The 27578-nt window shown below is 39.0% G+C and overlaps 1 protein-coding gene across 1 annotated transcript; it reads left to right on the top strand.

Annotated features, from left to right (window-relative positions):
* The first annotated feature begins 3443 nt into the window (after positions 1-3443).
* On the top strand, positions 3444-27336 carry LOC117296162 (L-threonine 3-dehydrogenase-like). The gene is made up of 7 exons (XM_033779045.1): positions 3444-3724; positions 11195-11357; positions 13197-13406; positions 16474-16606; positions 17788-17837; positions 19875-20019; positions 26450-27336. The coding sequence occupies exons 1-7, from the start codon at positions 3540-3542 to the stop codon at positions 26635-26637; spliced, it is 1074 nt and encodes a 357-aa protein (XP_033634936.1). The 5' UTR covers positions 3444-3539; the 3' UTR covers positions 26638-27336.
* Positions 27337-27578: the final 242 nt, after the last annotated feature.

The following is a 27578-nucleotide window of genomic DNA, read 5'->3' as shown; positions in this document are numbered from 1 at the left end:
TTTTGTTTCAGTTCTCGTTATTTTCTCTCCTCCTCTAAATAAAAAAAGTTTTATTACACACCCAAAAAGCTTGTGGTTTGAAGTTAACAGAAATCGACGTGGTCACGTCACTCGGGTGCGATTATTGATGACTGTATAACAACTTCGATCGTCTCAGTTTTTAAAACAAACTCATCAGTTTGTCTGTCATGTCTATCAAGTCGCTGTCAAGTGGACAAGCAACGTCTTCCTTATGAATATTGATAAGCAAGATGACAAATTACTCCTCTAAGTCCTCACCTTGCGATCCCGTGTCGTGGTGGGGTAGGGTGAAAGGCGTTTGTTCGTTTAACCGGACAAAAGCCAACAATAGTGAGATGGCCGGCCCTCTCATCAGGATCAGCCCGGCCTTATAGCCTTTGGTGTGTTTAGATAACAGAAACACTTACATATCGATCCCCTCTTAGGACTGGTTTATGCTACCGTGTTTAGAGAGAGAGAGAGCTGCCCGGGTGGATGTTGGAGGGATGATGGGGTTGGGAGTTGGGAGGTCTTGAAATCATAGAAAACTACTAATCGACCAATTCTCTGTTAATTCGATGTTGACTCTGCATTGAACTCGTTTTTCTCCTCTGGATTGGTTCAGTGAAAGAATCACCTGAGGACACTTCTTGTTCGATTGTTACTACTCACCGGCCAGGAATAATTAGTATAGATTATAGTCTAGAGGCGGGTTATGAAGACATCATCTTGTGAATTTATCAAAACTACATGATAAATAGAGGCCTAATAATGACATCTCCACAGTCCAGATTACGGAGTTATAAGAGTGAATGTTTACACCAAAGGACATTTTTATGGTTTTGTTTTCATATTATAGAAACATACGTTAACTGATATAACTATTTAAACATTTTTCATAAAAACAACTGGAAGGCATTATAAAGATTATAATAACTTACAGACTAATTCAAAACGAATAAATAAAAAAAAATAAAAAAATTACAAGTGATCAGCATTGTTTTTGTGCTACTATAAACCATAAAATTATGCTCAATAATTATGTCTGCTAGTTCACATGCTGAACCTCACACAGTTCTAATTCCACGGCTGTCCTGCATGTCTTGAATGAATGTATGTACCGAATGGAAGATAGATATTAGTGTTTACTCAAGTTCCCACTCACTAAATGAATCGCCAATAAAGATCATTAACTAAATGTTTCCACATCCAGTAGCAGAGACAAGAAGAAGACCACTTTGCCACTGTTGACCGTTCGTCATTATCATCTTGCTACCTCATCTTGTTGTTCTAGTAGTGACAATATTTTTTAAAAGCATCAGGTCGATAAAACAACTCCAAATTAATCTCATCAGAGGCGGATGTCCCACTCACCGAGAAATGGGGCGGGATGAGGCGAGTTTCTAGACCGTGCATAGCAGCTGCAACGCCCGGGGCAGGTTAGCGATGGGATGGACGAGAGATGTTTGAAGATTTGAAACAAAGCATACACATTTTGAAACACTTACTCTAAGTGTTGACACGGCCTACAGGCCTGCGTCGGCTAATTACAATCAAGAAATAGTACAGCGACCGTGAGCAGCGTGCAAACACTGACAATAATACTTATAAAACGATTTTGTCGAATAAGCGATAGAGGGCAGCATTCAGATGAGTCATTATGCCTATACAAGATAAGATCTGTCTTGAAAATTCTTATTGTAAAGATATGACATAATTCAGGCATTTATTCATGAAAATGGTAATTTTACAATAATTTACAAATTGTTACTGTCTGAAGTCGTTTGTATGCTTGTTTTTGTGTCATGTTTCCTTTGGCTGTTTGTTTGTCCATGCCTCTCTTGTCCTAAACAAAGCCTCTGCTTACCGGGGTTTGCCTCAACTTCTCTAAGTTTTCTATTATTATTTTGGATGTTTATTGTTAACCAATGATTATTGAAAAATAAATGACTCCGAATGGAATTGAAATTGAAAAAAAGACATCAACGTGAAAATGGCTTATTTATTTAAGATGAATATTTCATTACTGTACAGCCCGAATCCGAGCATGCAAAAGGCATACGGCGCAAGCAACAATTACCAAGGAACAATGTCCAAGTGGCGTCTTTGCTGTTGCTCGGAAGCAAGACCTCTTGGCCCCGATGCCTAATGGCAATACTGCTATCGATGCACCGAGGTGTACAACTTGATAGCATGGGTCGGTACGTCACCAAAGGTTGAACAATAGCTGCTTCTGAAAATAGGAAAATACACACTAATGTTGAATCTCAGATAACTGTTTGCTGGAAACATAGTGAAAGAGCCATCATGTCCTGAGTGCGGTTGGGGGATTCTGTCCTCCGGAAACAGCGCCCTCTTTATGTCAGCCTGGTGTTTATAATATCCCCTTAAACTATCCTCTTTCAGCACACGTTAGAACATTGTAAAGCACCATTCCATCTAGAATAATCTCGTGCAGCCTGCCAGTACCCCCCCCCCCCCCCACAACAACAAGGGTATAAAACCAGGCTGACATAAACAGCCACAATCTCTCATAACAAAAAAGGTGGTTTACCAAAAACGAAGATAAAAACATGAGTAAATATGAGTTGTACCAATCAAGTAGCCTAGTTAGGCCTAGCTAGGCCTAACTGTTACATAGACACTCAACATAATGTTTAGCATAAAACCTTAGGTAACGAGTAATGGAGAGTTAATAGTATAAGACATTGTGGGAAACGGTTCCCTATGAAGTAACGTAGTTTTCGAGAAAGAGGTAATTTTCCACGAATTTGATTTCGAGACCTCAGAATTAGATTTTGAGGTCTCAAATCAAGCATCTAAAAAGCACACAACTTTTCCGTGACAAGGGTGTTTTTTCTTTCATTATTATCTCGCAACTTCGACGACCAATATTGAGCTCAAATTTTCACAGGTTGGTTATTTTATGCATATGTTGAGACTGAGAAGACTGGTCTTTGACAATAACTAATAGTGTCCAGGTCTTTAATACATAACAATAAAACAAACACCGTCGACTCACTCTGTGTTATAAAGACACAGGCCGTAAAGATCTTCGAATCTGACAATAACGCCCTCTATGTTCGTATAAAAATGCACACGTTTCAGGTTAGTCTTGACCCAAGACTATGGTGCTTGATATTGGATAGTGTACTACGCGCAGTTGTAAATCGCCAAAGCGCACCCGCCACGGTATGATTTAGTTTTCTGGACGGCTTGAAATCTAGACAATATTGCTGGTATAGTCTAGATTTCAAGCCGTCCAGTTAACTAAATCATACCGTGGCGGGTGCGCTTTGGTGATTAAACCGCGCGTAGTACACTATCCAATATCAAGCATCATAGTCTTGGGCCAAGACTAGTTTCAGGTAAACAAAACTCATCGTGTGCATGCACACTACACTTCCGCATTAGGATCGTATAGCCTTTTCACCAAGCACACACACAGCATGCAGTGCTAGTGATGAACAGACGGACCAACACTCTACACACAGCATAACAACAGCTAGCAGCGCCGCGGTGAAGCTGAACTTGTCAACATGGCAAACGGCATGTGCAAAAGAGCTGTATTTTTAGGCGCTAATAAATGCCCACAATACATCGTTGACAGTTCAGTTATCCCAGAGATCGGACCGGGCCAAGTCCTCGCCAGGATTCGTCTGGCAACAATATGCGGCTCAGATATTCATACTTTGCAGGGGAAGAGGAAAGAAGCAACACCGAGGTATTGATTTGAATCTGTGTATGGTTTGTTTTTTACACTGTCAACGTTTACCATGTGTTTATAGTAGGGCAAGTACAGTACACACACAGCACATGGTTATTGCATACCTGATTACATAACATGGCCACTACTTAGCACACTATCTCCATCCATGCTTAACATTGCTTACTGTCAGGCAGGGAAAGTGTTAATTTTTGTTTTTTTACCCATACACCGATGTGTGTTAGCACTGTATACTCAGTACTTTCCTGACCTGAGTCCTGTGAAAAAATATCACAGGCATATTACTCGGGTGGGATTCGAACCCACGACCCTTGCAATTCTACTCTAGAGCAGTGTCTTAGTTTTCTCTTACCAACTAGACTACCGAGATTGCCCGGTAGCTAGAGGCAGTTCAAATCCTATGTTTTGGCAGCAGGTACCGCAACGTTATAATAGATATTAATTTTGGTTTTTACCCATACACCGATGTGTGTTAGCACTGTATACTCAGTACTTTCCCGAGTCCTGTGAAAAAAATATCACAGGCTGAGTATACAGTGCTAACACACATCGGTGTATGGGTAAAAACCAAAATTAATATTCTTTATCCCCGATGCAAATTTAACATCTGAATAGATGTTAAATTTGCATCGGTGATAAGAATTTTAATTTGGGTTTTTACCCATACACCGATGTGTGTTAGCACTGTATACTCAGTACTTTCCCGAGTTCTGTGAAACCATATCACAGGCATGTTACTCAAGTGGGATTCGAACCCACACCCCTTGCAATTCTAGAGCAGTGTCTTACCAACTAGACTACCGAGATTAGAGGCAGTTCGAATTCTAAGTGTAAGTGTTGTTATTATTACAATACAAGTTACAACAATACAATAGTGCTAAACTGCTTGCTAGATAGTTTTCTCATTATTTTGTGCGCAATAACTGCAAGTAAATGACTCAGTCTGCTGAGATGGATAGACAATGATAGATGGCTCAAGCAAGTTGCCAGACTTGACAGTGAGCTAGTGGTTGTGGGACTTCAACAGAAAAGTGCAGGCTCAGGTTTTGTTCAGGAGGATTATTACTAAATTGTTCATTAAAGCCATTGGACACTTTTGGTAAACAGTATTGTCCAAGGCCCACACTTCGTGTATCACAACTTATATATAAAATAACAAACATGTGAAAATTTAGGCTCAATCGGTCATCGGAGTCGGGAGAAAATAACGGAAAAACCCACCCTTGTTTCCGCACGTTTCGCCGTGATTCTCGATTCGAGAATTTATATTGTTTTAATGTTTTCTCAAAAAGTAAAGCATTTCATGGAATAATATTTCAAGAGAAGTCTTTCACCATTACCTTCTGTAAACCCTGTAAATTGTTTGTGAATCTGTGAACTTTAATTTTTGTTTCTGTACCAAAAGTGTATAATGGCTTTAAGAAAAATAAAATACTGTATGAAGATGAAAGAATTCAAGCTGGACATCTGTATATTAGTATACCAGTACACATGGTATTCACTTGTTCATTCTTATTTTGATCGTGTTATCATAATTTATCAGTCATGCTAATGTTGTTGTACTGCGTTGATCAGATCGTCATATTATTCACGGAAGCATCGGCGATCGCATCCCACATGAATACAAAAATCTCACTCTTCTCGCAAACGTACGAACACATATTGATAACTGTCAATCAGATGTTATGCACAGATTAACTATCAATGCATACATATGATTAACAACAACAGACATGTTTATCAATAAACGTACACGGCAACTGTTAAAGTGCGTAACACAAATTGAAATTAAAAGTGCAATCAAATCACTGTGTACAGAGGATGTAGAAACTTTTGGAAACGTTGCCTATCCAGTATCTTTTCCTGTGGAGTGGTTGATTTCCTTGTTGGTTTTCTCGGATGCCCAACAAAATTTCATCAAAGAAACACTAAACTTGCAAAGTCTAGCTGTGCAGTTTGACAAATATAGGAAAACTGTGCCAGCACTTTCACTGTGACAGGTTTAAATCTGTGCAGTACCCGCTGCTAAGAATTCAAACTGCCTCTATTCTAGCTACATGTAGCTGGGTGGTCTAGTAACTATAGTTGTAAGACATTTTGATGTAGCAACACAAAGGTCATGTGTTTGAATCCCATCCCAGTGATTTGCCTGTTGGTTTGTACCACAAAGTTCAAGAAATTACCTGAGTATCTAATCCTAATACCGAAATAACGGTAAAAACCAAACTATAAGCTGCAGATTTGCGGCCCTGCCCGGAATGTAGAAACAGTCTCTCCCTCTTCTGTGCAGTGCATTGCCATAGTATATTTTTTTATTTAAAAACATATTATTATTAATTTTTTTTCCAACAGTTACTGTGTCAACATTAGGAGTTTGGGAGTGCTGTAATGTTGTATTGACCCATAAGGTTTTTTTATGAGAGTTTTCATACCTGATATTTAACCAATTGATTAATATGTTAAGCATGTTTGATAAAAGCAAGCGTTGTTGATTGTGTCGGGAATCAGTTGGCAGGGAACTTTTTCATCCTTCATGGAATGTTGGCTTAGAGATTCCATTAGCTCCGGTGGTTATTAAATTATCTGTCAATAGGCTGCTGGTGTGGAAATTGCAAATGGGGGGGTTTCAAAGGCTTAAATTTTATTACATTTTTCTAGACAGGGATGGCGTGTAATGTACAGTGGATGGATCAGCCTTTGCTTGACGCTTTGCCAATAAATTGTATTAAATGTGAAAATGCTGCTGACAGCTCTGCTCTTGCACTGGTTGGATATTTGACATGTGTTAGGTGAAATTGCAAAAGGCCTAGCAATTTTTAATAAAGGCTGAAACTATTGATGCTGGATTATGTAGTTTGGTGTGTGTCCCCCCCCCCCCCTTTCTGTCGTCATTGTGCATTGGAATAAGCTCTCTGTTTGTGTTTGTTCAAATAAAAACAGTTGACAGCGGGAGAGTCAGACTTTGGATTGCTACATGAATAGGCCCTAGACGACTTACAAGTAAATTTCCATATTTTATGTTGTTCTGCTCACCTGCACATCACCGAGAACAAAGGATTACCTTGTAAATTCTGCATAGGCCAAGAAGCATCCCATAAGTCCTGCATTAACATACATTTTGAACTGTGTAGATTGTGGAAAATTCTCTCTCTTCGCCAGGTACTGTAAATTTCTGTGAAATAATCAGGCTTCTAGTCTAGTCAATATTGTGATGACCTACATACGTACAAAAGTACAAGCCCTGTGGTCCTGTGGTTTTCACCCTTAACTGGAGCCCTGAAAGTAGTGTCATGTTTTCATAATGTTATACTTTTAAAACACATCAAATGAGAAGGATCTATATGTCAGCTATATAAAACAAATATTGAGTGGCTTTAATTCGTGGACTGGAAGGAATATTATCACTCGGTAAAATTTGGACTGTCCATTTCACTCGGCTTTGCCTCGTGAAATGGAACAGTCCAAATTTTACCTTGCGATAATATTCCTTCCATTCCACTCTGAGCCACTCAATATTTGTATAATATTTTATACCCACTTACTTGTACAATGCGCATTTGTTTGGATCTGGGTCGTGGCTAAGCCCCTAACGACTTAAATACAAAAGCAAAAGAAGTGTCAATCGAAAATCAATAGCTTATAAATGTATAGCATTGTAAATTCCTTTTCCTCTATGATTGAAATTAAGCCGACAGTTTTTATTTTTTGTATCAGATAAAAAACAAGTCAGATAAAGAAAAATTGATAATATTATCAACCTAACAGATGTGTTTACTTTCACTTTGAACAAACACTGACATAGATTTCTGCTGCAGGGAACGGCCGCATCTGTTTCCTGCTCTCGTTGCACATCAGTGTAGGTTTCCTAGGCTCATAAAAAAAAAACTTAATACGCCCTTAAATGGTAAGCCCTTGACCTGCATCAAATGTTCCGTATGATTTGAATCGATGGAGTTTAATATTCCACGCTTCTAACAGAAAGAGACCGTGTGCATATAACGTCAATATTAATACAATGTTTTGAAGACGCTGCGATCTAATTGCGACCAGGAGACCTAGAGTACAATAACAAGGAAGAAAATTGAGAATTCAATTGTAGATGATGCAAAGCTACATAATAAAGATGAGAAGACTACATAAAAGAGGTTAACTAACTGCATCTTGTTCAGGGGGTGCGTGTGGGGGGGGGGGCATTGTCTTGCGCAGTGCAGGTGAAAATCATCTTTTTGAAATGTTGGAACGAAAATTTTGTGATTTATTGTAATTCAAATCAATACACCCTCAAATTGTACACACTTGACCCAAACGAAACGTTCCGCATGATTTGAAATGATGGAGTTCAATATTCCACGCTCGCATCAAACAGCGAGAGACTGCGATAATAATACAATGTTTGAAGACGCTGCAATCTACAATGTAATTGCGACCAGGAGACCTGGAGTACAATAATGAGGAAGGAATTTGAGAATTCAATTGTTGTAGACGATGCAAAGCTTGAAAAGAAGAGAAGACTGTACATTTTATGAGGTTATTCTGCATCTTTGTTCAGCGCATGAATTGGGGGGAGGGGGGAATGGGTACTAGTGTTTTGCGTGGCGCAGTGTGAGAATCATTTCAATGAAACTTAGGTGGACCCAATTTTGGCTTTAAAAAAAAGTGCAACTCAATGAAATTGTTGTAGTCTTCTCCCTTTAAGATGTTGTTTTTCATTTTTTAATTTTTTTTACATTTTAAAATTATAATCACCGAAAGTCATTCAAGGTTTTATTACATGTAGGTAGCAAAACTTGCATTCATTTCACATAATACATTTGACGTATTGATCGTTAAACTACGCAGATTTATAAAAACAAGATAAGAGATTTTAACAGCAGGAATAATTTCATTAAACGGCAATTAACGCCATTAACAGCTAATGAGTGCACCTGGGGGCTTACTGTACCATACCGATTGCATAAAGCTAAGACTTGATTGAGTTAGTTCAACCTGAGGTCTTAAATTACCATCAAACATTATGCCTCAAAGTAAGAGAGTTGGTTTTGCTGATTTTTGGAAAGCAAGAGAGTTTATCAGTATGCTTTCTGACATTGAAAACAAATTAAATTCTCCCTGACAGTAAACAAAAAATCCTCACAAATGTTTCCTCTTTGAAAGTGAATTAGTAGGCCTAAAGCTTCTTTGGGGTGTGTATTTTTGGGTTAGAGGCGTCTGTCTCCTGAAAAGGTCAAAACATTACCGATGCCAGCAGAGATAGGCCTATGTAATAAGTAACTAATTAGTTCTCTGTTGGCGGGACAGACCACTTATTTTGCCATTACCATTTTTGTAATAAAACATTTATATTTGCTGTTATTATAATAAATTATTTTTTTAATATGTACTTTATTTACACTTTAGGCGGGTAATGTCTATCTATTCATTTGTTTATTAGATTTTTTTCTTTTTTTACTTATTTCTTTGTTGATTTTGTATTGTTATTTTGTTGTTGTGGGGGCTCGTTATACCCTTCCTTCCTCTCATTATACAAAATATGACCACAGATTGTTTTCACATGAACAGACTCTTGATCAATGAAAGTTCACCTGTCCCTCTTGAAGTTTCGTTTCAAACTGTTATTATTTCTGTCAGTTCAGTCATACCACATTAATTGAGAAATGACATGGGCTTGGCACAGGAGTTAATCTTAAATATCTGCTTCATTTGATGCACCACTTTGTCTTAATGTTAGGCCTGCAGTGTGATTGATCTGCCAGTCAATATTATTGTCATACAGAAACAAATTGGGATGGATGGGTGGGCGAAAAACAATTTTTGAGAAAAAAAATATGAAATTTTATAACATTGGTTTTGTATAAGAATAGCCACTGTTTGTCTTTCTTTTAAGTTTTAGAAGAAAAAAATAGTATGCTTTATTTTAATTTTGTTTCATCTCTGCCCTTTTATTATTGAATTATTGAATTATTGAAATTTATTTGCATGCAATAAAACATTGGGATGGAGGATGGATAGGTGGCTGAAAAACAATTTTTAGAGAAATGTTTATGTTTATTACATTAGTTTATTCAGAATGGCTGTTGTTGTTTGTCTGTCGCCTACATCATGGCTTAAATATGACATGCTTTATTTACATATTTATCTGTTTTAATTTGCTTTTGTATGCTCAGCCTTCAAGAGAATTTCATGCATGTTTGTACATTAGCTCGCTGCCTCTCACCCCCCCCTCCACCCCCCCCCCAATTCTTGCTCTTGCTTTCTCTACTAATGCATGTATCTCTCTCTTTTACCTTGAAGACTTCATTAAAGCTAAATGCTTTTTCTGTTGATGCAGATGGATTCACTGAAATATTTGTACAAACAGATTAGTCTTTGCCCTAATTATGTGCACACTTATACAAATTGACAAATTATGTAATCACTAAAGCATCTCACTGCCATGTATTGTAAAGTGCAGGTAATCTTGACACAAACAGTTTAGAAACAGAAAATATCGCAACAAAGACAAATGAAAAACTGTTGTTGTCCATTTATTATTGTAAGAATTGTACAGAATGGTTGTGATACAGATAATGGAAATAATATTATTGGGGTTGAACAAAGACAAATTTACTTGAGTGGGATTTGAACCAAGGACTTCCAGATTAACGTGCCATCGCTCTGCCAACTGAGCTACCTAGCCCTATGCCGGCATGATCTCTCAATAAGTGTCAATATCTTTGTTGGGTGTGCTAGTCAGAACTCAAAAGCGATACAATTAACTGCTGTGTAGCCAGGGATCACACCCAAACAACCTGGAAAGTGGTAACCAAGGGATCACCTTAAGGGGGTGCAACTGAGTAAATTTCCCGCCTCTATTTCCCGCCTTCGTGCATCACCAAGCTAATCCACCTCCACAGTACTGCTTAAAAGCAGCATGCAGCATCAGAGTCCAGCTTTTTCCAGAAGATGATCAGAGCATACTGATCGAAACGCCGAGTTGAAGCCAACGGTTCTTTTCAGAACCACCCCAACTCATTATATAGTCATTACATGGTGTTACTGCAAACCTTTCTATATCGTATTTCCACCATGCAAAGTTTCAAATTCTACTTGAGTAAATTTTAAATGATCTGTTGGGGTTCTGCTTTGGTGATCTTACATACCTCCCTTTTTACATTTTGTCTTGTTTTTTTCAGTTTTTTTTTATATGTTGTTCTAAATTCACTTTTGCTTCCAGCTCCCCTAGTCATGCTAGTACAGATATGTTACATACCTGTTCATGTTAGTTGTGTTGTCACTTAGCCTTCGAGAAAGACTTTGCTAGTGTCGAAACGTACTGCCATTAATCTTTGTTTTGCACAATGAATTAACGGAACATTTGCAACCCTGACCTTAACGTATTTCATGGAATGAGTATAATGCATAGCTTTTACAAACTATGTCAGTGGAGCCGTAATCTAATTTCATCTGTCTTTTTCATTTATTTTCCAGCATTCTCGGACATGAAGGAGTTGCAGAAATAGTCCTGAATGAGCGCTGTAACCCTAGCAACCTGCTTGCTGGAGACCGCGTCACGTTCTCGGTGATTGACAGCTGCGGGGAGTGTGAGAGATGCGCAGAGGGAATGAATCAGAAATGCCACAGTATCTTCAAGGTATAGCGCTTAATCAGCATATTGTGTTTTTACATCCAGCTGTAACCTTGAGGAAGAACAGAATAATGTTTCATAAATTGGAAACTCATCCATGGATGCTGTGAGCAAATTGTTTGGAAAAATTCCTTGTAAGCTCGGACAAAAGGAAAATAATCTGAGGAGACATGAGTGATCTCACTCTCGGTACAATGGTACATGCAGCTCACTTGTGGTTTCTCGATTCGAAACCGCAAATCCAGTTTTTAAACCCCCCCCCCCCCCTAAAAATAAATAAATAAATAAATAAATAAATAAATAACTTAAAGACACTGGACACTATTTGTAATTGTCAAAGACCAGTCTTCTCACTTGGTGTATCTAAACATGCATAAAATAACAAACCTGTGAAAATTTGAGCTCAATTGGTCGTCGAAGTTGCGAGATATGAATGAAATAAAAAAACACCCTTGTCTCACGAAGTTGTGTGCTTTCAGATGGTTGATTTCGAGACCTCAAATTCTAAACTTGAAGTCTCAAAATCAATTTCGTGGAAAATTACGTCTTTCTCGTAAACTACGTCACTTCAGAGAAGGCCGTTTCTCACAATGCTTTGTACTATCAACCTCTCCCCATTACTCATTACCAAGGAAGGTTTTATGCTGATAATTATTTTGAGTAATTACCAACAGTGTAAGTACAAATTTGTGTTCGAAAAAATATTTCAAAAAGCTAACAACATGAACATTGTACTTCTCCACATGCACTCACATTGATTAAATTTTGCTTTACTGATAGCTAGTAATATGCAATTAACTCTTTTCTAGGTTAGACAAACCTGACCTTCAATGTACATTGAGATCTACAATGACAGACAATAGGCAGTAAGGCTCGTCTATTGAGTCTACTCAGATAGTCTAAGTGCACAAATTATCCATTAATTTTAGCTCCGCTTTTCAGCTGAACGGATGCAGGGCAGGGAGAAATCTCCTGACTTTTAACTCTGTTCGTGTTGGACCTCTGCTTTCAGATGTCGTGTAAAAAATGCTGTACCTTGTATCGTACAGTGTAATAGGATTGGAATGAAACTTACTTTATACAATCGTTTGCATGACCCGCTACTAAAACAGGATTCAAACTGCCTCTAGCCACCACGCAATCTTTGTGGTCTATTGTTGGTAGGACACTGATCTAGAACTACAAAGGTTGTGGGTTCGAATCCCACCCGAGTAAGTGATTTTTTTCACAGAACTCGGTTAAGTATAAGTACACAGAGCGAACACACATTGATGTATGTATGGGTAAAACCAAACTGAATATCACTTTATACAGTCGACTCCCATTATAAAGAGCACTGGTTATAGAGAGGTTTTCCTTATAAAGAGTAGCCTACACACTCTGAAGTCCCAAATCTCATTTTCTACTTCAAGGTTTTGCGGTCCTATTATAACGATGTTCCTATTATAAGGAGGTAGTTTGGCCCATTCCCTGCAAGAGTCGACTGTTCCTTGCAGCCACAGTCATTTGATAAGGGAACTATCCCCTACTACACAATTGTTGGATTTTATACTATTTTCGTCAAATGTGGTTTTATAATCCTTTACACTGATGTCTGATAACAGCTGTGTTTTACTGAATGCTATGTTCCGGTGTGGGGACAAAAAAGGAGGCTATATCTCGGGTTATTTGAACCAATGACTCCCATATTTTACAGTGGGTGTCTTTTTGGCAAGAACATCGAGCGGGGTTGCTTATGACAAATGACCTGTTGAGAAGTATAGCCCATTAAGACACATTTTGTTAATAGTTTTATAGAGTGTCACTGAAAGATAAAGTTCTGTTGTTTCGTTTCTTACTTTCCAGTATGGTCATTCATCTCTACACGTTCGCTCAGGGCTGAGTGGGACCTACTCCTCTCATATCATTCTACACAAAGGAACGCGCATCGTGAAACTACCAGATCATGTGACTGACAAAATGGCTGCCCCCATCAACTGTGCCTTAGCAACAATGGTGAATGCAGTGGGAAGCTTTGAGCATAAGAGGCCCTCGAAGAGGAGTGTACTCATACAGGTAATTATAGGGGGGAACAGTATACATTACACAGACTTATGCCATTACTGGACCACTCAATCTGTAAGTAAAGTGAAACGAATTATGCTGGATCTTACACTTTTACAGCTAGTGTGGGTCACAGACACAAAAGGTTTGTTGGTTTGGTGCCTCTCCTTTGATAAACATTAAAGGGGGTTTGTGTCATAATGAACTACTTGCAGGTCTATGGCTGAAGGCCTGCATCATGTACATGGAATTATGAAAGCTCTCACCAAGTCGCAGCATTAACTGATGGGATGAGTGTTCATAATTCCATGTACAGCACAGGCCAGCTTTGATTATGACGACACAGCTCCTGGGCTCATCCTCCCACCTACCGCCCCCCCCCCCCCCCCCCCCCCCCCCCCCCACCCGGTTACTCCACTAAGTTTCAATGACTCCGTCTGTGAATAAGAAATTAATATACAAGATTTCACAATCTATTTTTCAAGTGCATGAGTTGGCTCAAAACATCGCATCGAACAGTATACTCTGCTCGTCTTCTTCTGAAGACGAGCAGACTATACTCTTCAAAACGAGTATACTGTTCGAAACAAAGAGACCCAACCGGCTCTTTTCAGAGCCAACACTCGCCCTAAGAGATTTACACATGGTTGTACCCGCAAGTTTACTAGTTATTTATAGTTTCTACTTATTTCTCCACACCATGCAAAGCTTCAAACAATAATTACATGTACAGCAGATAATTCATTCAAAATTATGCGAGCTGTAAAGGCCTCCCCTCCACCCCACCCCCCTTTGATATCTGTTCTGCTAATTTCCAAGTCGTCACAATTCAAGTCAGATTGCCATTTAATCATGTTCGTTATATTCACTTCTCATATCATTTCGTGCAGCCATTCAAGCGATACACTCAGTGGATCCGAAGGTATAATAATAGCATCGGATTAAATTGGGTTTCCGATTTCAATACTAACAATCTTGTGCGGTTCCTGTCTGTATTTGAACAGTGAATAGAAATAACCTTGAATTATGATTTGCTGTTTTTTTGTTTTTTTTTCTCTTTGTTGAGAATTGGTTGGATAAATTTATGTGTTATGAAGTGCTGAGTTATGAGATGTCTGAGCGTAGACTGTGTTTGTGTTCCTTACTAACCAGATGATACTAACACTTTTCTAAGACATTGGACAATGGAATAGAACGGGCCGTTTTTCTTGTTTTGGAGGGTGTTATGGATGCCAGTACGCCATTTTCTAGGAAGATGTAATAAAAGCCTTTACTAGGATATGCTGAGTTACCATGGTTACCAGAGAATGCACAGACTGAATTCTTCAGAAATCATGAATGGTGGCCTGTTTGGGCTTAGCAAGAATTTCCTGTGCTTAGCAGATTTTGGGGTCTTACAGGCTTTATAAAATTGGGCCTTGGAGTTTTTAGCAAAATAAAAAAAATTGCACAATTGTCTACAAAATTAGAGTCTCCATGACCCAACACTGTTGATCACAAAATTGTACTTAATTTGATCTAAGGACTCAGCGGGTTGAAACAGCAATTATGTACATGCACCTCCTAAGATCTGGATCCCAGTTCAGACTTTTCTGTCAGCAGTGACTCTTAGTCTCACCCCTTGCAACATGGACTGTCTATAGGTTCTAAGTATAGCCCCCAAGCATTCGTACACTAGCATGTCATTTGAAAATAACACTTTCTGTTATAGCATGGTACATGCTAACATTGCATGCTGATTCAAACCTATCTTTAAAAGTTCACTTTTAGAGTCATGCTTTTCTTGTGGAATATAACAAATTATTTTTGGGCTACAAGTCGTGTGAGTTGCACTTTTCCCGATAAACGGTAAATGAGTTTTTAAAGTACATGGCGTGGCTGGAACAGTCTTCACCATGTTTTATTTGTAATAATCAGAATAATGGGTTTTAAAAGACTTGCCTGTCCTAGTGATAGCATTTACTTATTTTCCTAGACCCAGACACTCTACCTGTTAATGGAAATGTCCTTCAGACGGGATGTTTTAAAAAGGTCTTTATATACTAGGATGAGTAGTTCTCACAGACTATATACATGTAAGTGCTTAGAATGGATATTGGTGAGGAGTATAGAAAAACAAGTGTCCATGTTTATAGGTTTCCTCAAGGTTCTGTGATTTTAGCTGCTTCTGGATTGTGCATCGTTGGTTTCAATACCACAGTCAGCCTCATTGTGAAGAATTTATGCTATAAACGGTACATTACATTTTTTCTTTATTTTTTCGGGTGCCCAAACACCTATAGACCCAATGTATCATCTGCAATGAGATTTTTGGCAACCCTTTTTCACCCGTGTGCTCATACCTTTGCTCGCAATGCTGAGCATGTGTGCGCTAAAGCCACCAAAAAGGGACCGTTACGTCTGATGCCAGCGTCTCAAAGGTTTACCATTCAATCATTCAATGTGAGGTTTTGGCTATCACATTTGTTATTGCCTTTTTTTCTATGTGTTATGTCAGTAGACAGTGAACATCAAGTCAGAAACATTTTTTGCATAATGAAGCAAAAGCACACTTGGCAAAACAAGCAATATTGAAAACGAACCACGCATTTAACGTGATTTAGATGGCGACAAGTAGCCGCAGCACCCTTTGCTGTGTTTATATAGTGGGGATCTTTATTAGATTTTGAGAATCTAACTGTAGTCAGTGGGCTGACGTTGTTGAGACTCTGTTTCTTGTGTCATGTGTCTAAATGTAGAAATGATTGGATGCACCAGACACATTTGCTTTTAGTGTTTGGTGTTACTAGACTTTCTGTTTTGATAAAACTACAGCACAGACTGCATTAGGTAGGTGATGAGTCATATAATAATAATAATGATAATAATAACAAAGTTTTATAAAGTGCAAACATATCCACAAAAGTGCTCAGGGCGCTATTACAAAATATCACATTATTTTGTTTGTCACTGAGGTTTGGAGTATCCGTTCATGTAGAACAGATCCCTAACAATAAAGCAATGAAGGATGTATACGCTACTTCACGATTCATGAATATTGTACATAAATTACTAATTTGCTCTTTGATATTGACAACAGGGTGCTGGATTACTGGGGATGTATGGTTGTGCCTTACTTCATGACGCTGGATTTGGTAAGATATACTGCTCTGATTTGAATCTCAACAGACTCAAGTTGGTCTCGTTATTCGGTGGGATAGCTATTCCTACAGGTATGTTGACATTTTATTTGAATCAACCCAGACCCTAGACCTTTATCAAGGTGTGGCCATCTTGATTTTATTCCATTTCAACTCATTGTAACCAAACTGAGGCTGGACGAAATAATAGTCTGGTGTCATGTTTGCGCAATGAATGTTAGCATTCATTACTGTTATGTGAAACAGGGAACATGACCAAGATGGTGACAGTGTGATAAAGGTCTATAGTCTTGATTGGTCACGTTTGTTTTGTTTTAAGTCTCCGATACGCACAACAAATAACCAGAGAGGAGATATCTGTATCGCAAAAACATCTGACTCAAAATACTTGTAAATTCATTCCCCAGTCCCTCCAAAATATTGCTCACAAAATTTCTGCTGAGTGAAAAAGCAGGAAACCAGTCATAAATGGTACAAATGACATAGTATTTTGACTGGTAGACCTTTTTTTATTTTAAGAAGAAATATTTTTTTTTTTTTGCTTTCTCTGTTTTAGCAGCTCTTTGAAATCAGGCCTTAATTTAAAAAAAATTCCTGTAAAGTCCAAAGCATTTCAGAAAAACTTAACACTCTGCAAGCCTTCTTGTTCCATATTGTTATTTTACCTTTTCCAGCGGTAACAAAGCCCTACAACAAAACAAATGAAACCCACAGGGGAAACATATAAATACAAACAAGTCAGTTTGAAGATATTTTAAGAACTGGGAAGTAAAAGTCACCAACATGTTTGTCTGTCACAAAATATTGTATTACTCAAAATATAATTACCGACTTTTGTGTAAGAAAAAATTCATAATATGTACAGGACTCCCATCAGTGAAAAGCTTACTCTGTTTATTCGTAATCAGTTGAAATTCAGTAGCTCTGAAGCAGACTAATGAGGAAACTCACAATGAGCGGAATGGAAACCTTGGGGGGGGGGGGGGCTCCGTAACGAGTCTACTGCAAATGAAATGTTCAAAGGACTAATACGTCAACCTGTCGCATACAAGCGCTTACAATGCTTTGTTAGATCCAAGGCTTCCATTATTAGTCCATATTCTGATGCTGACATTCTTGACTCTGATGGCTAAATTGTTTACTTGCGCTCGTTGCTGCATATTCTTTTCTGGTTAAATGGCTCTGTTCATGGTCACAATACTCGAATAAAAAAATCATCTAAATTTTTCTCATTTTGTTTTTTGACCTTTTAGGAAAAGAGAGAGACGTGCTACAGGATAATGAGATTGATATCGTCATTGAGGTATGACTAATAATTATGTAATATTGGATGGCTTTGAGGGGGATACAAGAATATATTGCAGGAGCTATGACAATATTGTACACAAGTAGAAGACGAGTGCAATATTGTCATAGCGAGTGCAATATATTCTTGTATCCCCCGAAAAAAAGCCATCCAATATTATTATTATTTATACCAGGCTGAGGACTTGATCAAAGCACTACCTCCATGACCAAAGCAGCACTATTTTGGCTCACCTGATTCCAGATTTTCAAATTCAATGTTATTATGTTTTTTTCTGACACAACATCCAAGTTTCAAAACTCGTTGGAATTCGTTGGAAGATTTTTTTTCCCGTCAGGTAAAAGCTCTCAGAACATGTAGTGCTTGTTTTGCTTTCAAGGTATTTTCTGCGTCTTTGTTCTTTAAAAGTTCTTCAAAATCCTCATCGGAAACCGAAGCGAATCTCGCGCCGCTTGTAGAAGCAGCCATTGTTGTTAATTATATGTGCAGCTTGGTTCACTGGTTGACAGCAGTGTGAGCGCGCTCTTGACTATATGGGAACCAACTAAACTTGTTAAAATGACCGGATGGAGCAATATTGAAGCAGTATTGCTCCATCCGGGAACATTTACTGACACAATATTGCTGTCATCTGGGTACTTTTTACGAAAGCATTCAATACGCTGATATATCTTTGCCTCTGGAAGCCTGATATAAATAATAATAATGGATATTCCAATCACTAACTAGAAGTACAGATCTGTCACAGAAATGTTGGTAGATACGAATTGTGTACTGTTCTCTAAGGTGGACAAGGGTTCTCGCATGATAGGTAACAGATCGTGCGATTTGCGTGATGATACGCAGAAATTCCAGTTACATTGCAAATGTTTCAGAAAAATAATCAAGAGAAAACCATATATAGACTCATCCAGACTCCGTGGTAGGACTTGAAAACCACGATAAACGCCATGTTCTGAAGGAGAACATTCTGAAGACCTTGTTTCCAGGGCATGTTGGGATACACCAAGTGAACATACTGGTCTATGAAGACCTTGTTTCAATTCAGCGGCCAATTCAAACATTCGCAAATTTGGGCCCAGAAAATCCCGGTGAGAACGAGTACAACAAATACAAGGACCAGTCAAGGTCTAATTGAAATAATGTGGTGTTTTCTTCCTCTGAAAAGTGAACTTTGTTGTTTAACTATGTTGTTTGCTAGCTGAAAAATGCTATATGGTAATTAGCATTATTCTTGATACATGTAGGTCATGCTGCTACCAATTTCAAGTCCGCTAATCAATTAAATTTTGTAAATACACGTTTTTTAATTATCTCAGTTTTATATATCACACAAAAAGAAAAAAAACACCTGCCTTCAACACAAGTTTGACCTTTATACACGATCAGTCATGTTTTATGTAGCTAATGAGGTTTGGACATGTCGATGTAACATTTTAAATTTGCTCAATTACGCCGGCGGTCACGATTCATCACACACCAGCTAATGGAAATTACAGAGTTACATGTAAGAGCTTACTCGCCACTGTATCTCCTTTCATGTCCCTTTGGAGTTGGAGACGATACAGTCGCAATTTTCAAGCTTCAAATAAACTGAGAGAGGGGATATCTTCAGATCGTATTATCATCTGGCATTGAAAAGCATAATTCTGAAACCATATGTCGGTATTCATTTAGCAATATTATGAATCCATCCATACAAAACCTGACAATGGTGTTTCATGTCAGGAGATGAAGTAGGCCTTGCACCCCCCCCCCCCTCCCCCTGAAAACTTGATGCCATTCTCAAGGTTTTTGACAGAAGTGGCAATCAGTCATGATAATAGCTTTTTATGATAAAAGTCTTTGTACATGTACATCAAATTTGAAGTGGTGTTGGTTAGCCTGTGGTCCAGTGGCTAGACTGCAAGACTTGCAATCACAAGCTTGTGGGTTCAAATCCTACCAAGACAGCTGAGCTGGTATCAGAATAATAGAATATGTACTTCTGACCCCCTATCTTTCTTACATTATGTTGTATTTGGTTTGTTCCAGGTGTGTGGCGTGAGTGCAGCTTTTGATATCGGGATGAAACTTTTGAAGCCTGGAGGTTCTTACATCTTAGTAGGCCTTGTGCATCCAGATTCACACCTTAATGTGACTGCAGAAAGCATCATCAGAAAGTGCCTTACAATTAAAGGTAATGAATAACACAAGGTTCTTAATAATATTAATAATAATAATAAACATTTATATAGTGCCAAATCCATAAAAAATGCTCCCAGGCGCTTTACAACAACAAAACATTTTAACCACAAAAACTAAATAATTAAAAGATCCAAAAATAAAATCCATAAAGTATGATCATAAAACAATAAAGATACATGTACAAGTAAAAAGATGAATATAATCAATTAAACACATTGAGTAAAAGCCACCGAAATTGTTTGACCCAGTAAAAAACACAAACAATAATTATGATAATAAAAAAAAAACAAAAAAAAAAAAAAAAAAAAACGCAACAATAATATGAAGCAGCAGGGCAGTAAGAACATAGAAAAATACTTTAAGTTAAAAATGCTTCCCTAAAAAGATGTGTCTTAAGCCCAGATTTAAAGCTACAGAGGGAGTTTTCCTCCCTGAGACAAACATTTAGCTGGTTCCACAGACGAGGTGCTATTGCAGAGAAAGCTCTGTCACCGTAAGTACATAATCTAGTGTTCACAGGTTGCAATCTAGTTTTATCTGAGGATGAACGTGTGGTCCTACGTGAAGTTGAGTTAACCGTAAGCAATAGTTCACAAAGATAGCCTGGAGCTAGACTGTTTATACATTTAAAAACTAGCAGACAAATTTTATAAATAATACGATACTTTACCGGAAGCCAGTGCAATTTCATGAGAACAGGGGTAATATGATCAAATTTTCTAGTACCTGTAAGAATTCTAGCTGCACAATTTTGGACACGTTGTAGAGGTGCAATCGTAGATTGAGGAAGACCTGCAAGCAGAGCATTACAATAATCAACCCTGGACATAACTAGAGATGTAATAACCTGTTCAGTAACCGAGTAAGTCAGATATTGTTTAATTTTACTGATGTTATGTAGATGGTACATGGCATTACGAGCTACTTCACGAATATGAGTTTGCATTTTCATGTTACGGTCAAATACAACCCCTAGATTCTTGATTTGTTTTGAAACTTCTACACAGTCATCTCCAATGTTTACGTTGAAGGCAGGAACTTTATTTAAATGTCCAGGTGTACCTATAACAAGCAGCTCGGTCTTGTTAGTGTTGAGTTTCATGTAGTTTGAGTTCATCCAACGTTTGATGTCAGTGCAACATCTCTCAATAAGTGAAGTGCACATTGTTACACCATCTGAAGTTGGTGAAGCTGATACATACAGGACAGTATCATCTGCGTAGAAGTGACAGGTCAAACCATGATTGCGAATGACTTGACCAATGGGTAGCATGTAAATGTTAAACAGGAGGGGCCCCAATACCGACCCCTGTGGGACTCCGTACCTTAAAGGGTAAGATGATGAACCTGTTTCCGAGTCGGTTATAATGTTCACAGTTTGAGTTCGGCCAGCGAGATACGATTTGAACCAACAAGCCGTATCCGACGACACACCGACGTGCGACTGTAGTCTCTCCAGCAAGATTTGATGGTCGAGAGCGTCAAAAGCTGCACTGAGATCCAACAAAACGAGTATAGCAACTTTCCCTTGGTCCATGCTGAGTAGGATGTCGTTCTGTATGCGTGTAAGAGCAGTCTCGGTCCCGTGAAATTTGCGATAAGCAGACTGATAAGGTTCATCCAGATGGTTTTGTGACATGTGGTGTGAGAGTTGATGTGCCACAACTTTCTCGAGGATTTTTGCGAGAAATGGCAAATTGTTGATAGGTCTATAACTTGCAAGACTCTCGGGATCGTTGTTCCTCTTTTTGAAGATTGGAGTAATATATATAATATAGCGCTTTGTCATGCTCCTAAGGGGCGTGGCAAAGTAATTAGGTTTTTGTTTCCTGCTAAATATGTGGAGCTATGTTGTGAGGTATGAAACCTATTCCTGTGGCGCAATAATACTGATCAAACCACGAGCATCTTCTCTTTTCGATAAATGCACTGGGTTCTTTAATGTTTGTTACACAACTATAAGACCAACGGCTTTACATTCATTACACAACTAAGACCATTGACTTTACGTCCAATCCGAAGGATGAAGCACCATGGTTAAGTGTGTCATGACTGGGACTCGAACTCACACTCTGCTGACCAGAGACACCAGAGCTTTGGGTCTATACTGCTCTTGAACGCTAGGCCACGAAGGGTATTTGTAGGAGTGGGGTAATAAACCATTTTGAGATATGGCGGACACGATACTTTGACACTACTAAGTTCGGGTAAATTCTGTACTGTATACATGGTATACACCCACATCCACACCGTCTAATGCTCTAGAACGCTAGGCCCTGAAGTGGTTTTGTTGGATTGGGGCATTAAGCCATTTTGAGTTATGGCGGATCGCGATACTTTGACACTACTAAGTTTGGGTAAATTCTGTACTGTATACACCCCACACACCCACACCGTCTATAATGCTCTTGAACGCTAGGCCACAAAGTGTTATTTATTTTATTTTATTTATTTTAATTCTTTAGACATACACAATAGTTACAAGTTGTACAGGGGCTGTCAAGGTTAAAACAAAAGTATAAAACTGTCATCAAAAGATGTGTAAAACCAGACCCCTGCCAACGATAAAAATATAATTATACAATATAAAAAGGTGATTGCACTGAAACATTTAAAAATCACACAAAAGAAAACATTAAAACACAAGCAAAACCAGACTATTGAAAACATAAAACTACACCCACAACAAAACACCGCAGCGACATAAAACTACACCCACAACAAAACACCGCAGCGATAAGAGGACAGGACAACAATAAAAAATTAAAAAACATAGAATGGACTAAAAACCCTCAAAAACCCAAAATAAAATTGGCACAGAGTGCACCCTCACAGATTCATCCCAAACCCACTGGGCTGAGGACAATGATAGCAGAGAGCCTCCCCAAACACCACCCAAAAAGTACAAAGACCCCTTAGACAAATATTAAAGCAAACAACAATAAAAACAACTAGCACTATTAACATATTAAAATTCCCCCCTCAGCTTCATACGAAAAGACTTGTACCCCTCCAAAATCAAAACATCCCTGGTATCCAATGTGAGCTCTGAGAACATTTTAGGAAAGCAAACAATGGTAGAAAATTTCTAAGCATCCGTCCTAGGTTTTAGGTGATGAAAAGTGGGCAATTCTGTGTGACGTGAGTTAACTTTAGACAGATTAGTTAAGTCATTCATAAAACTATACCAAGTGGACATCAACAGTTTTACAATAAAGCAAATATTTAAAAAAGTTCTTCTGTCAGACAGCAACATAAGACCCAGAGTCTTCAGTCGTTCTTGATAAGGCTGTTCCATATATTTTTGCCGAAGTATCATCCTGCTGGCTCTGCGCTGTACCGATTCGATTGAATTGATGTGTTTTTTACGGTGAATCCACCAGACGGGTGAGCAGTAGTCCAAGATTGGCTGGACAAGAGTCTTAAACAAATGGAGCGATACGCACGAAGGACAGTTGCCAGAGATGAGGAGAATCAAACCAATCAGTCTATTACATTTTGAAGTAACAGCCTGTACTTGAAGATCCCAAGATAAGTTACTCTTGAATATACAGCCTAGAAGCTTGATGGAGTCCACACATTCCAGGGAGGAGTTTCCAAGATTGTATACTGGTTTGCTCATACGTCGCCATGTCAACCGTATCGATTTGCACTTGTCAGCATTTAAGCGCAAACAGTTCAATTTAGCCCAGTCAACTATGGTGTTTAGGTCCTTCTGAAGTAGAGAATCCGGCGCGTCAGTTGTAACATTTTTGAACAAAAATGTGTCATCTGCGTACTGTACAAGGTTTGAAGAAAGTTGAAGTTGAAGATCGTTCGCGTACAAAACAAAGAGCAGGGGGCCAAGTATAGAGCCCTGTGGCACTCCTGAACCGACCGGTAGCCAGTCTGAAGTAAAGCCTTTGTAGACAACTCGTTGCAGGCGGTTTGTTACAAACGACTCAATCCAGTCAAGAGCAGCACCCTTTATGTTGTAGCAAAGTTGGATTGTGGCTTATAGTGTCAAACGCAAGACTGAAATCTAAGGAGATTACATCCACTGCAGGTACCTGTGCGTCCAAAGATTGAAGCCATTGAGAACTAGCTGACACCAATGCTGTAGAACAAGACCTCCCAGGAATGAACCCATGTTGCTGGTCAGCTACAAGTCCGTTGTTTTGACAGTGGTCGAGAATTTGACGACACAAGATTTTTTCTAAAAGCTTGCAGATTATTGGAGTCAAAGAAACGGGTCTGTAATTGATCAAGTTGCTCTTTTCTCCTTTTTTGAAGACGGGCACTACATTAGCACGTTTCCACGCACTTGGAAGACAACCTGAAGCAAGAGTATGGTTGTAAAAAGTTGTGAGAACAGGAACAATGGCTGGAGCAGCAAGTTTAAACATTTAGGCGCTAACACCATCAGGTCCATTTGCTTTGTGTGCGGAAAGATTCCGAATCTCAGACGAAACTTGAGTTGAAGTGATGGAAAAACATTCCAACGGGGGAAATTCCAACGTGGGAGAAGTGACACGGTCCTGGTTGGTGGATCCGGAGAAAAAACTGGCAAAAAGAGAGTTAAACTCATTTGCAATCCGAGATGGGTCACTTATATTTTCACCATTGATGAAGTAAGAATCGGTAGATTGAGAAGATTTGCGTTTGGACTTCACAAAAGACCAGAAAGTTTTCCGATTATCTCTTTTCTTAAACAAATCAGTTACGAAGTCACTGTACGCCCTTTTGGAGAGATTGCGTACTTTGTTCCTGGCAAGTTTAAATTGTTTCCAAGCTGTCTCAGTTCCACTTACACAAGCTCGTTTAAACAACCTTCGCTTCTCAAGGATGAGCCGATGAAGTTAGTTCTTCGGTGATCCAGGGCTTAGCTCTCTTGCTACCTTTTCGGACAGGAACACACTCCTTGAGGAAGAAATCACTGAACGTATCCCAAGCATCGTTAATGTCGTTGTAGTCAATCACTCCCCAAGGAACTGCAGCTAGCAAAGTCTGGAAATGAACAAGGTCCGTTTTGTGGTACTGGCAGATTTCCCTTACACGACGTGTTAATTTTCCAGGCGACCCGCGAATTCTGAAAGAAACCAAGTTATGGTCGGATGTAGAGAGCCCGGGCTCCACTTTAACATCACATACATGATCTGGACGTGATGTAAATATCAAATCAATCGTCCGATGGAGGCCTGTAGTACGCACCACATAACCATCTTTCAGAATTAAGGACGAATTCTGCAAAAACGATTTCAATATTAGGAGGCAAATCTTTCACATCAACAGATGTTGGTTTTAGAGAGTCAGATATAGCGACCAAAACACCTCCACCACGCCGACTTCTGTCTTTTCTAAAGACAATATGGCTGTCGAAAAGCATTGAGTCCGGTATAGATGAATCCAGCCATGTTTCAGTAATAGCCACAAGTGACAAGTTCATAGAATGCACAACCGCTTGAAGTTCAGGGATTTTATTTTTCACACTCCTAGCATTAATATTGGCACCGAATATCGCTTTAGTTGCAGTGTTATCAAATATACCTGTTAATGGCGACGAAGTAGAATCAGGATCGACGACACTACCATCACTCAATGTAGAGTTAAAATATGAGTCCGATAACTGGGGCAAGGCACATGTCAAACAAATCCAGGGTTCGTCGGGTAAGTCGAACAGGCGAGCATATTTAGTTGGTAGAACATCCTGACATTTTATGTGAAACCAGAACAACCGCTACACAGTAAGCCCATTTGGTTCGATTTTACAGGTTTTTCGCATGTACCACATGGATACCTATACACTGGGCCCGGGTTCAGTTCCACATCACCGCATGTCAAAAGAACACAGAGCAGGGTTGCGTGAAATGTATTGTTACCTTGTGCATGCAAACGACTGGCGTTTACATGGCTGCCCGATACGTTGAAATCTTGACCATTGAAAATACTGCAAGAGTACACAGAATCCAGTCCATTAAAGCTGAAAAATCCCTTAGATTGCACCATCAAATGTCCTACGATTTCTATAATGTCAAGGCTTTCAAACCTCACCTTCAATTGTGTAGCAGGTACTAAACGAACTGCAGTTAGGCAGATGACGATGGAGAGGTAAAAAAAACCACTGCACACAGGCGCCATTTTTTTTTTTTTTTATTGGATTTGGGCATTAAGCCATTTTGAGATATGGCGGTCGCGATACTTTGACGCTACTAAGTTTGGGTAAATTCTGTACTGTATACACCCACACCAAACAGTGCAATCCTATAGTGTTGTCTGCCAAATCTCAAAAAGGCTTATGGAGGCACCGGTCGTTTGGTTCAGCTTTAAATGTCTCCATAAAAGGTTTTTTGTTTAATGCCTTGAAATAGAATAGTGAATCCTGGGGCCATTTCACAAGAGACAATTCACAAGCAACCCGTGTTTTTATATTTATCTTTTTGCAGGTATCCACAACTACGCTGATAACCATTTGGACGAGGCTGTGGCCTTCATGTCCAGGACAGCCAACAAGTATCCCTTTGAGCAACTAGTGGGTCCAGCCTTCTCACTCAATCAGTTTGATTCTGCCTTACAAGAAGCTGTACAGGGCCGGTTCTGCAGAGTGGCCCTGAACCCATCTTTAGTAGAGTGAATGTGGTAATAATAGTCTTGGCTCGAGACGTCAGTGGTCGATAGTGGGGTCTCTTGTTGTACAACAATGTGGTAAAGTTTTCTTTGTCTTCTCCCAAAACTTTCCTCAGGATCAAATCAGCAAGCAATCACTGACTGTGGTTGAGCACTGATTGGTTCTTGAGAAAAAGCTGGGGAGAAGACAAACAAAGGCAAAGTGAGGGTGGCGATAGCACCATGTATAAATCTCTTTTGAGCAGTGTTGATTCTGAAAAGAACCAACTCAAAAAAAGATTTTGCACATGGTACTACCACAAACCTCACCTAGTTACATGTATACCCCACCATGCAAACTTTCAAATCCTACTGAAAGAAAAAGTCAACCTTGCTGTAGGATTCCCAAGACGTTAGTGTGAGCAGATCAAGTTGGTTAAATCATGCCATAAGAGGGCGCTCTATTACGAAATATAACAAGCGTACATACACTAGTGATGATTGATGTCTTGAGCCTAGACTACAGAGTAAAGGGCAAGAGAATCAGACTTGCACCAGCATTCCATATAAATATGCACCACACACAACGCACTTGAGAAGATCACGATTTGTTTCAGCCTGATGAGAGACTGTACCCAACAGTTGCATATGACATTGCTATTAGTTTTCAATCACTGTATCCACTGAGACCAGGGCCCAATTTCATAGCGTTGCTAAGCACAAAAGTTTGCTTAGCATGAAATTTCTGTCTCGATAAAAACAGGATTATCAACCATAATTATTTCCACATGATTTTCAGGATGAGCCAATAACGGCTGAATACCAGTAAAAAGCAATACGCAACAAATTACAATTTGGTTAGTAAACCTGTTTTTATCAAGGAAGAAATGTCATGCTAAGCAAATTTGTGTGCTTAGCAGCTCTATGAAATTGGGCCCAGATCTCATTGAATAGACCTTTATCACGGTG

Source organism: Asterias rubens, chromosome 10 (genome assembly GCF_902459465.1).
Source record: "Asterias rubens chromosome 10, eAstRub1.3, whole genome shotgun sequence".
Classification (NCBI taxonomy): Eukaryota; Metazoa; Echinodermata; class Asteroidea; order Forcipulatida; family Asteriidae; genus Asterias; species Asterias rubens.
This window is presented reverse-complemented; position numbering and strand designations above follow the sequence as displayed.

What these genes read in the sequence shown, in the direction of transcription:
- LOC117296162 (XM_033779045.1), top strand. Translation starts at nt 3,540, where the DNA reads ATGGCAAACGGCATGTGCAAAAGAGCTGTATTTTTAGGCGCTAATAAA. An exon ending in AGGAAAGAAGCAACACCGAG is followed by an intron (nt 3,725 to 11,194) that starts GTATTGATTTGA and finishes TTTATTTTCCAG; the next exon opens with CATTCTCGGACATGAAGGAG. An exon ending in AGAGGAGTGTACTCATACAG is followed by an intron (nt 13,407 to 16,473) that starts GTAATTATAGGG and finishes TATTGACAACAG; the next exon opens with GGTGCTGGATTACTGGGGAT.